Raw genomic sequence first — 11,860 nt, forward strand, 5'->3', positions numbered from 1 at the left:
GAGCAGGCAGCAGAGCCACGGGGTGAGGAGAAAGCCTCCCAAGGAATGTGCTGAGGCAGAGCACACTCCAAGAGCCCTCTCACAGCAAAGGCACCCACAGAGCTGATTCCAGAAAGGAAAGACCTCAGAACAAGGCATTGTGTCCATCAGGCAGGACAGGGAGAGCAGGGGACACTGCACCACTGCACTGCAGCCACCAGACACAGGGATGGATGACTCTGAGTGCTGCAGGCAGACCCAGGTGAGACAACCACGAGGACTGAGACTGCACACACACAGGGCTTGTCACATCCTTGAAACAACAATTACAAGAAGCTGTACAATACCCAGTGCACCTTACAAGCATCACCCAAGACCCCAGCACAGAGCTATTATGTTAAAAGAGGCTTAGATGAAGGTATGAGAATGTAACAAAGGCACTTCTGCTCTGTCATAAACAGCAGGTAGATCTCTATCATGGAAGCAGTGATGCAAGCCACTGTTTAGGAAGCCTGGCTGCCCTGTGTGACATAACATCTGATTTACCACTCCACATGCTCTCCTTGGGTCTCAGCTGCACCACCACGGGAGCATAAAGATAGCTCTAAGTAGGTTTTAAAAACGTCAGGAGGAAAGGACAGCAGAAGCATCTGTTAAATCCTTTTATTTAACAATATCCTGAAATTGTAAATTATTTGGCAAGACAAAATAAATTGATATAAATTACTTCATCTTATAATTTGCAATACAGCAATTGGACATTCTCATAAAACCACAAATAGAGAGTCACATAAGCATAAACATGTTGTTTACTCTCATGACCGCTTTGTAGTGCAAATCTATACTAAGCTTTTGTGTTTGCACCTCACAGTGAATTTACATCAATGGTTTGTCCAGTGTAGTTTTGAGATCAGTCTTGTTTTTATTCTAAGTTCTGCTGTGAAGAAGAGCAGAGAATGCATAGTCTTTTTTAAATACAAAGTATACTACATATTTCAAACTGTATCAAGCAAAACAGCGGAAAAAAGAACCATGCTGGGTTGTGGTAGGAAACCACAACTACCAAGTTTTTTGCTACAACAAGTCAATAGCACAATATGCCCGTATTTACACAGCCACCACCTATTACCATCATCATTTCAGCCACATGCTTTCCAGGAACCCACAAAAGTAACAGCATTGACCTACTAAAGCAAACAAAATGATTGTTTTTCCATGCCTAATAAAAGTCTTTATTTAAAGAATGAAAATACAGCATTGTTAATCCCCTACCAGGTAAGCAGTTTACTGATAAAAGTACAGTTTTAAAAAAGCATTTTATTAAGAACAAATTTTATTAAGAACCAATACTGAAATACAGTATCCCAAACCATTCAAAATTCAACTATTTGTATAAGCCTTACAGCCATAAAGAGAGTAGCATACAAAGAACAGCAGATGAATATGATCTGCTCTGAAAATAAGCTACTCCAACGTTCAGCAATTGATTTCTGCATGGTTTTAGCACCATTTTCATATCAAAATTAGACAGTTAATCAATATTGAGGTGTTTAAATATGTCCTGAACCTACAAACCTTTATATAATTCAGTGACTTTGAATACAGGCGTTGTCCCATTGGGATAGAAAGGATGATTCATAAAGCTCATGTTGTTTCCTTGCAAAAAACGCACAAAACCCGCACAACACGAACAAAAACAAATGAATGAAGCCTCACCCCCCAAAAAACCTCAGACTTCATTAATTTGGATGTCTAAAACTATTTAGATTTTAATATCTAATTGCTCTAATATTAACTGTTTAGAGAATTACAGTACTAACTATAACCCATTGGAATGCCAAATATAGAAAAGTTTCTCTTGACAAAATTTCTTAAGGAAATTAAATGGAGAGATGAAGACATGTCGCCTCAAGTGACCTCAACCATCTGCATGTAGACTTCATTTTCCACAAATTTTGTGTATTTCCAACCTTTTGTTAGGTTGCCCAGTTGATCAGAACTCTTCAGAATATTCATTGCAGAGAAGTAAAATCCAAATGCAAATGGATCTATCAGAGAAATGCTTTGATGCTGTTGTACACTACAATGACACAAAGACTTTGACTTTAGAAGGCTGAAAATTACTCTTATTTTTGGGATGTGTCTCTTTTTCTATACTATTCTACACAGACCAATTTGATTGGTGACAAGAAGACAAACTTCTTCAATTACATTGATTAGACTAGAGGGACATCAAGAAGCCCTTCCTAGGCAAAGAAATGTAAACAATTTGCCATTACAAAAATATGTCTTTTGTTTACAGGAAATTCTCTGGGAAAGGAATTTCAGAAACTAAAACATGTCAGGCACAAACCAGGGCTACACTGCTTTACCATGATTTAACCATCACTTGCACACGTGGTAAAGCAGATGAGGAAAACGAGGAGATCCCTGTGCTGCTGCCTCTGCAGCTCTCACCCCAGACAGCAGCTGAGACCTCTGATCCCTTTTTTCAGAGGTTACCAGTCCAAGTCCTGGTATTTTATCCCAAAACATCCTCTGTTTTTAACCTAGGTCACCACCCACTCTTCCATGTTAGTCTCAGCTCTCACAAGTCTTTGGCCAGGAATGATAATGTGTGGCTCTACTGACCCAGACAATAAGAAGGACTATTACTTTAAAACAGTGAAAGTAAAACATGGAATTGATAAAAATTACTCCCATGAAATACCAAGATAAGATCTGATCTAATGCACACATAAGTGAAAGATGCCCACATTGGATGGGTCTTCTATGGATATAAAAACCACTTTGATACAAGGGATACTTTCAACTTGCAGGTTTTGAGAATGGATTGCTTTTCTTTTCTCTCTTGATATGGAGCATTTCAACCAAATGTGGCTGCTGGGCAAACTGGTTGTGCAGGAATAAACAGCACATTGATGACAAGAGCTGGAACATGAACTATACAAACAAACTGAAAATTAGATTAACTGTTTGCTTAAAACAAGTTTCCATTTTCAAGAATAAACCAACATTGTCTAGTTCCAGTAGCACACCTTTCCCAACACAATTCAGTCTGCAGCACTGGTTAATCATACTTCCAGCACTCTGCTCATAAGACTCAGTTATTTTTACTGTGATGAAAAAAACATTTTCAGCTAATCTGTGCACGACCATGAAGTGCATGAAGAAGTTAATGAAAACATCTGTTTGGATATTCAAGGTATCCATGGCAGAAGCAAGTGTGTAATGACACTCTCCCCTTTTGGTTTTAATAATTCACCTGCCCTGCAATGCCTGTGATTTTCAATACCTTGTGTCAGGTATAAACAGAGAGAATACATTCAAAACAGGATTTGGACTGTTTTGACACATGCTAAAATGCAGTGGAAAGGATGTGAAATAGAAATCTTGTTACAAAAATAAATAATGAATAACATGGCAGCAAGCATGATCTCATCTAAGTCTTCATCTGAACAGAGCACAGAGGCAAAGACCAGAAGGCTCTTGTGTGACATTGTTATCTAAAGTCCTGATTAGATTTTCACCTCAGAGTTCTCAATTTTGGTAGCAATCATTGCAAAGATACTATGGTGACTGGCACTCTATAAATACATCACACAGACAGGTAACAGTACAGAACACAGCTATCAGATAAGAGTGTGAAGCATTTGAAAATTCAACCCTGCCATTAGGTCTGTATAACAGTACTCAATTTTACGGCAGTAGAAATGTGATTACAGATAAAAAGGTAGGATTAGTGCTGTACAAATTCTTCTCCTCTTAAATTTGATCATCATCATTCAACAGCATTACCTAGGTTTATGAGGGAGTATCAGAATTCAACAAATACACAGGCATGTATTAACTGTAAATGTAATAAAAGCTGCAGCACAAACCACGGGTCACAGTTTGACTGGCCTCACTTTGTCAGACACTGCACAAAACTGCAACAAATGAACCACACAACTGAGAGCCTCCTCTAGAGCATCTAAAGTATAGAGGCTGGTATTTCCTGAGCCTCTAGTTGAGATTTTAGTACACATTTGTGATAATTCATAAGGTTAGGCAGGACTGGGTACCTGTGTGTGAAGCACAACATGGTCTACTGTGGTCGGTACTATGGGAATGAGGTTCTTGTCATCCCAGTGGATTTGGTCAATGTTTCCCCACTCCAAAGACAGAGGTATATAGTGGGTCTCCATTTCCACACAGACACACCCCCCAGAGTTGTGATTGCTACAAAATACCACTATTTTAAAAACTCCACCCACTAGTGCTTTCCACACATACCTTAAGTACTCTAAATATCTCCTAAGCATTAAATTCAAACTCTTCATGTATTACTGTACATTATTCACTAATACACTTTAATGATATGATCGTAACCCACTTTAATGAGAAAATCTAAAAAATATTTCTAAAAATTGACTTCTACAAAGTATATTTTGTATACAACCAACTCTCAACCAACAAAAGGTACATTCAATATAGAACCTGCATTATCTGAGCTATAGAAAAATTGTACACTGCACAATCCAATCCGTGTCCCCACTACAAGTGTTCATTCTGAGCACCATAGATTCTTGCCCAGTTGTGGTATCCAGGGGTTTCCTGTTTCACAGCCAGGTCAGAAAACCTCAGGGATGACTGTGCCTGCAAAACAGCATAATGCAAGGCAGGGTGATGATACAAATTATAATTTCTATTTGGGTGGATGTACTCATATGACCATTTCACTTCCTCTTCCAGGGACTAGGAATTATATATCCAACAATTTTAGTTCTGAACTAGACAGACAAATATTTTGGGAACGTTTTTGCTCCCTAGCAGTAGTTGCCTACATAGTCCTGAGGTTTTGAGGTACCCGAGGCAGGGGCTGGCTGTTCTGGGAAAGAAGCAATTGAGCACACTTGCCACATGTGCCAGGAGATCAGTGGAAAATACTGGTGATAAAATGTCATTTACTGAGTTGATGCTGCAACAGAAAGTTCCCAATTCGCTGCCTAAACTGTCTCCAAGAAGACCTGCATTTGTGTCTCTGCTACACATCTCTAGCTTTCAGAAGCTCCCTGGTGCTTTGTGGCCCTCTCCCATCAGCTGGGGCCACCTCTGCCATGGCCAGGCTGTGGATACAGACACGAGCACAGCACAGAGCAGCTGAGGCTGCCCCGTCTGCACCACAGCAGAGCCCAGATGTAAAGGAGCATATTTGCAGGGCAGCTGATGACTGAGCATGCAGCTTTCTATCTTAGCAACATATATGCACCCATTGTCTCTCACCATCTGCTGCAGGGGAGGAAAACCTATGCATATAGAGCCACACCAAATTTGCAACAAGAGTAGTTTTAAATTATTTGCATAACTGTAATCCACTTTTTCCTAACAACACACACTAATAGGAATGACTTAGAGCCCCAGTTTAGCTGCTGCTAAACTACTGCTGTCTTTGCTTTACCTCTGGAAGAACAAGATAAACTTCCTGAGCTTCCTTTGTAAAATTAGAAACATTTCAGCCAAAAAACATCAAGCTCTGACAATCTCACATGTATGGTAGTGCCTAAATTAAGGTATGTATGTTTGAAATTTGTATCCTTCAAGGACAATCTGTGTAGTAGAGATAAACATTATAAAATGCAGGCAGCTAAGTAATGAAGTAAGGATTCTGGAATTTAATATGATAACTCAAGCACCGAGCTGTATGTATTTAGGTTTTGGACTTTTCACGTTTTGCAAATGGCATTATAAGAATTACAGTTCCTTAAAAAAAATACACATATATATGCCAGGATGAATACTAGTTCCCTAAATATTTTTAGTACAAGACACATAATTTACTCAATAAGTGAAAAAGTTTGTTTAGAAAAAGCTACTCAACTGTACTGAATGTCCAAAATCATTCTCCATCTGCAGAACCATAAAAGGGCTCAAAACAGAAGCAGAATGTTTTACAACAGCTGGTCTCTTTCAACTTTCTGTAATTTTTATAGCTCCTTTCTGGAGATTTTTTTTTTTTTTTTTTTTTTTTTTTTTTTTTAGTATACTGCAGCAGGATACTTCTAGAAGCAGGCAAACCATGATTTCTCTTTTGCAATTCCATGAAGCAGAAGTGGATCACTGTTACCCCAAACCACCACCAGCCAGACACATGCAGGGTCAAGTTATGTACTCTCACATCAGGACTGAAAACTTATCAAATATGGCCCTGATCCAGCAAAGCACTTAAGCACATGCTTTACTTTAAACATGTAAGTAATCCTATTAGAGTAAATGAGATTCAGCATAAACCACTGGACTGAATCTCAGAATACCTTGGTTGTGGCCCTGATTATGTCAGTGACCGACTGTGTAACCTTGGACAAATCACTGCACTTGTGTGTCCACACTTCCTCCTCTGCCCTCTACATGTGCATGCCATGCTGCACCACCTCACCAAAATAATCCCAGTGAATCTTCTAGAAACTGCTGTACTACCAGTGATGGCAGGGAGGCATATGTACATCAGTCAGTTTTCAAACACCTGTCATGTACTCGACACTAACTCTCCTCCAAAAAAACCCAAGATGACACCTCTTACCCTTAGGTCTTATCCAGTACTGAGCACCAATTTCAAAAGCAGGACATTGCACTTAGAAAGCAGCTGGGATGGAATCCAACTGAAGGCTACCTGCAGGTCAGGACCAGGACAGCTCCTCAGCATGCCTGGTTCCAAACCCAGCAGTCAGGATGCAATTCCCCTCTCACCTTGGGCCCTTCCTCACAGGGCACCCTGAGATCCCAAGTCCATCCTGGGCATTCACAGTTCAGTCTGCCACAGTCCTGCCAGTGTTGTACCCATTGAAGGAAAAAAAAGTCCTACAATCCTGGGAAATTCTGTTTAAAGCATGCAGGTGGAAGGCAGCATTCTCTCACTGGGTGTGATGTATCTGCACTAGAAGGCTTTAGAGTTGATATTTTTAGACACTAGGATGTAAGACACCATCTTCCACAGGCGGGCCATATGCCATCAACTCTATGTCTTAATGATCTCGAGAATATTTTCACATAACTAATTCTGCTTTTGCACATATATACAACCACGTAGCCTGTTTACTCTTGCCATCACGCTGCTTCCCAGCAGTTGTCACAGGCAATGTCACTGTCACAAGGAGAATATGGATTCAGCTCCTAACAATGAAGCAGGCATGGATGAGTGGGCAGGACACTCAAATGAGTTTCAGAAAGACTTGAGGTGAAATACTGTCCCTAGTGAAATCAATAACAGTTCTCCCATTTACTTCAGCAGAGTAAATATTTCAGCCCTTTTTTTCGGTGCCTTCTGGTCATCTCAGTACCTAACAGAACAATCATTTATTTTCCTTAGAAACACAGGGGAAATGACACAAGACAAGCAAAGCAAGGCAGGGAGGCAAGATATCAAAACAGATACTCTCTTTATCAGAATAATTAAAAAAAAAAACAACCAAATTTACAGTGACTCCTATAACTACAGATTATAATCAATGTAGAAAATTAGATTAAATTAACACAGTTAGGACCACTCTTTCTAGGAACTCATTCACAAATTCTTCTCCTGTCCTTGAAACACCTGTACACCACATTGCTGTTTTCCCAGCTGAGCCAATGAAGAGCTCACAGCAACAGCAACACAATTCTGCGTGTGTCAGGCTGCTCCAGATCAGGCCGTTTGCATACAAAGATATCTATTATGAGACACAAGCATCATGAACTGTACTCTGTTAATTAAAATATTTTCTGCTGCAGATTGGAAGCCTGGCCTATGAGGTACTTGCCAAAATTATGTTCAGGAGTACAGCAACTGAAATGTGCTTCTGAATAGGCCAAAAGTTAGTTACTTTTGACTTTTTCTGAATGCACGCTCTGTTCTCATTGTACAATAATAAGAAATACAGTTAAAAGGTTATGTGTAACTGTGCACCAGCAGCAAGTTAATGGACACAAGTAACTACCGGTATTCAGAAGATATTGAAAATTCTGGACGTACCAAAAAAAAAAAAAAAAAAAAATTAGAAAGACCTATAGAGTAACCTGTACCTGAGCCTGAATTAAATGCACAGGAAAGTCACAGAGCAAGTGAAATTTACAGTAAACATGCCGGCGGCCAGTAAGAGCTGCAAGTTTCCAAAAACAGCCGGCCTGTCAGCCAACAGCGGGCGTTTACCGGGCCTTTCGCGCTGTTGGAGTCCTTAGCAGCGCCCAGGGCCGGGGCTGACAGTTCATCTTTACTGCACGCGCCGGGCGCTCCTCCACCCGCGATAACAAAGCCGCGCGCCCCGCGCCCAGCGCATGCGCCCAACGGCCCCGCGCGCCCCGCCGGCACCGCGGCCACAGGCCGGACACGGCAACGGGCCGGACTCTGCCGAGGGCCGGACACGGCAAAGAGCCGGACACTGCCGGACACGGCAACGGGCCGGACTCTGCCGAGGGCCGGACACGGCAAAGAGCCGGACACTGCCGGACACGGCAACGGGCCGGACTCTGCCGAGGGCCGGACACGGCAAAGAGCCGGACACTGCCGGACACGGCAACGGGCCGGACACGGCAAAGGGCCGGACACCGCCTTGGGATGGACACTGCCGGACTCTGCCACGGGCCGGACTCTGCCACGGGCTGGACACTGCCACGGGCTGGACACGGCCACGGGCCGGACTCTGCCATGGGCCGGACACGGCCGCGGGCCGGACACGGCCACAGGCCGGACACCGCCATGGGCCGGACTCTGCCATGGGCTGGACACCACGATGGGCTGGACAAGGCTAGACACAGCCGGACACCACGATGGGCCGGACAAGGCTAGACACAGCCGGACACCCCGGTGGGCTGAACAGCAGTGCCGGACACCGCGGCCCGTCTCCCAAACTTGAGGAGAGCGGCTCGGATGGACACGAGCCCGCAGAGCGGCACCGGAGTCCACCCACGGCATCCACTCCGACGCGATTTCTCCGGGAGAAAGTTTTCCCCAGCTACGGAATCTGTCTGAACCCGCGTTGGTTCTCTCTCTGAAAGTGAGCTTTGTATTTCAGCAAAGTTTGTCTCTTCATTTGGAAAGGATTTTTGAAAAAAAAAAAATAAAAACCACCAAAAAACAGGTTTTAACGTAAGTTCAGGGCTCACGCAGCACCCTTCTTTTCCCCAGCATCTCACACAGTGCCTCACAAAAGGCCCCAGAGGTTGGACAAACACAGCACCAGGAAAAACACAGTGTGAAAGGGATCTTTATGTGCATGTGTGAGGGCCCAGTGCTAATAGCTCAATGTGCTATTGACACATCACAGTGCAAACAGCTAAGTCTTTTTCAAAATAGCATGAGTCACAGTGTCATTCTCAACTTTGCCTTTCCCAGATTTGGGTAATTTGTGAAACAAATCATCCCCGTATTATTAAAACATATTTCTGTACACGAAGGTGAGGCACTGGGAAATGACTATTGCTCCTGACTGTAACGTTTACTCCAAACGCCGCACACGCCGCAGAGGTGCGAACAGACACAAGTGGTGCTGCAACTTCTCTGACAGCCCTCGCCCGAGCGGAGCCTGAGTCTCCCTCCTGCACCAGCAGCTGATGCACTTTTAGATAATCCTCCCGTTTGGATAATCCTCTAGTTAGGAACTGGCCATGTCAGAGGCTGACTGTGCCGAGAGAACAGAGCAGGGGGAGGCTCGGTCCTCTCTCCTCCCAGGGCCGTCCGAGCCCCCCGGGCTGTGCCCGAGGTCCGGGAGCCGCCGCCGCTCCCGCCCGGGGAAAGTTGGGCAAGTCCCGAGCCCGGGGCGAACGCTGCGCGCTCGGGACGCGCCTTTGTTCGTCGGCCGCGGGGAGCGGGATCGCCTCCCCGAGCTCTGCCCGGCTGTCCGCCCCGAGCACCGCTCTGTGCCCCGAGCACCGGCCCGGGGGCAGGTTCCCGAGGCGAGCCCCGCGGTGGCCGCGGCAGGAGGAGCCGCCCGGCCCCGCCGTGCACAACTTTCCGGGGCGGGCACCCCTCGGCCCCGCGGAGAGCGGCGGGCGCTGCCGCCCCGGGCTCCGCGCATCCCCCAGCCCCGAGCATCCCCCCGCCCGAGCATCCCCCGGCCCCGAGCATCCCCCGGCCCCGAGCATCCCCCAGCCCCGAGCATCCCGCCCCGACGGAGCCCCAGCTCCGCTCCAGGAATTAACACCCGCGGGAATAATCACCTTGTTGTAGTTGTAGTAACCCAAACACTGGGCAAAGTCCAGGTTGGAGGGGTCTCCGGGGAGCGCGCTGCCCGCCGCAGCCGGGTAAAATCTTACATCCATGCTGGAGGTTCGGTCCACTTGGAGACACCGCCGGGAGGTTTAATAGATCCACCTTCAAGTGCCTTCCCCGGGGAAGGGGCACGGGCAGAGCGCCGAGGGAGCGGAGCTGCGGGCAAAGCGCCGAGCGGGGACCAGCGAGCGCCGGGGGGCCACGGGGACAGAGGGGGAAGAGGCGGCGGAAAAGTGCAGGTAAACAAGGAGAAGAAGAGAGGAGGATGAGAGGAGAGGTGGGCAGCGGACCCCAGGTGGGTGCCCGTCCACCTCGGCGGGAGGAGGGGAGGGGAGGGAAGGAGGGAGGGCAAGGGAGAGAGGGAAGGAGGGAGGGAGGGAAGGAGGGAGGGCTGTTGTTTTTTAAAAGCTCGGTGCCAAGCCACAGGCTTTGCCTCCGCATTCAGGAGCAGCTGCTGTACACAAAGGAGCCACGCGCCCGGCGCGGACGGACCGACGGACGGAGCGGCCGCCGCTGCCCGCCCGACAAAGGCGGGGGGACCGTCACCGCCGGGGGAGCGCCGGGGCACGGCGGGGCCGCCCCGCGGTACCGGGGAGGGGGCGGCTACCCCGGCCTCGGTGCAACAGGGGCTGCGCCGGCCGGGCGCGCTGCGGGGCCAAGTGCCGAGCGAGCGGCGGCGCTGGCAGCGCTCCCGGGCGGAGCGGAGCGGAACGGAGCGGCCCGGCCCGGCCCGCGCCCCTCCCCGCCCGCCGCGCCCCTCCCGCCGCCCGCCCGCGCCCCCCGCCCGGTGCGCGCCCCCCAGCCCGGTGCGGCCCTGCCCATGGCTGTCCTCTCTCCCGCGCTCCCGGAAGGTTCCAGGTGAGTAACTTTCACCGCTTCCACCAGTTTTCCATCCTTTTTTTTTTTTTTTTTTTTTTTTTTTTTTTTTGGATAATGCACTTTGTCGGTTCACACCGCTGCCTTTGCTGCGTCAGGTTGGTAGCAGAAGAAACGAGATTTTTCTAACGTGCTGTCAAGAGCAGGACTTTAAACCACAGTAGCCTGCCTCACTTACAGAAACCTCCTTACACTCTCAAAAGTCTCCGGGTGATGAGTCAGAGCATCCCGCTAATAACCCAAATTTGTTTTGTCAGTCGTAGGCACAGCCCAGCCGAACCTCCTCCCTTACACGGAGCTTTGCCGATCCGAAAATCTGCTCCAGAACTTTTGGAGAAAACACTGAAGCAGCACAAGGCCGTTTAACCTCACGACTTTAGCCCTGCAGACAAGGTGCAGGGAAGGATGGAAACACGCCCTGGGCTCAAGGCTTCCCTGACAGGAAGGAATGCCTTTGGGTCTGGGGCAGATTCCTGGGCAGTTCTAATGCAGCTGAAAGTACCCCAGATGGAGGTTACTCCATTCAGTAACATAAGTGTACAAGGCTTAACTGAACAACAGCAGCAAGACCTTCACTGAAGGACAGACATCCTGGGCCCTGCTCAGTCCCCCTTGGGACTGATGTCTGCCTCAGGAGCTTGGTGCCCCATACTTCATCTCCAGGCAGGATTCTTCACTGGCTAAAAACATTGGGAGCAAACTGTAAAAGAGTCAAGAGCTGCAGCATGTAGAAGGGAACATCTTCCCAACTCCATTCCTAGAAATCTTGTGTCCAATATTTTT

The 11,860-nt window shown here is 47.0% G+C and overlaps 1 protein-coding gene across 2 annotated transcripts in view; it reads right to left on the bottom strand.

The window, feature by feature from the left end:
- The window catches only part of TOX3 (TOX high mobility group box family member 3), a 75,613-nt gene extending 64,275 nt beyond the window's left edge, over positions 1–11,338 (bottom strand). The window contains exon 1 of one of the 2 annotated variants that reach the window (XM_083869864.1): positions 10,150–11,338. In XM_083869864.1, the coding sequence (XP_083725990.1) occupies positions 10,150–10,251 (102 nt within the window). In that variant the 5' untranslated portion in view covers positions 10,252–11,338. The remainder of the gene's footprint in view (positions 1–10,149) is intronic. The other variant, XM_083869863.1, reaches the window with a different exon arrangement.
- Positions 11,339–11,860: the final 522 nt, after the last annotated feature.

Source organism: Zosterops lateralis (assembly GCF_965231275.1).
Source record: "Zosterops lateralis genome assembly, chromosome: 12".
Classification (NCBI taxonomy): domain Eukaryota; kingdom Metazoa; phylum Chordata; class Aves; order Passeriformes; family Zosteropidae; genus Zosterops; species Zosterops lateralis.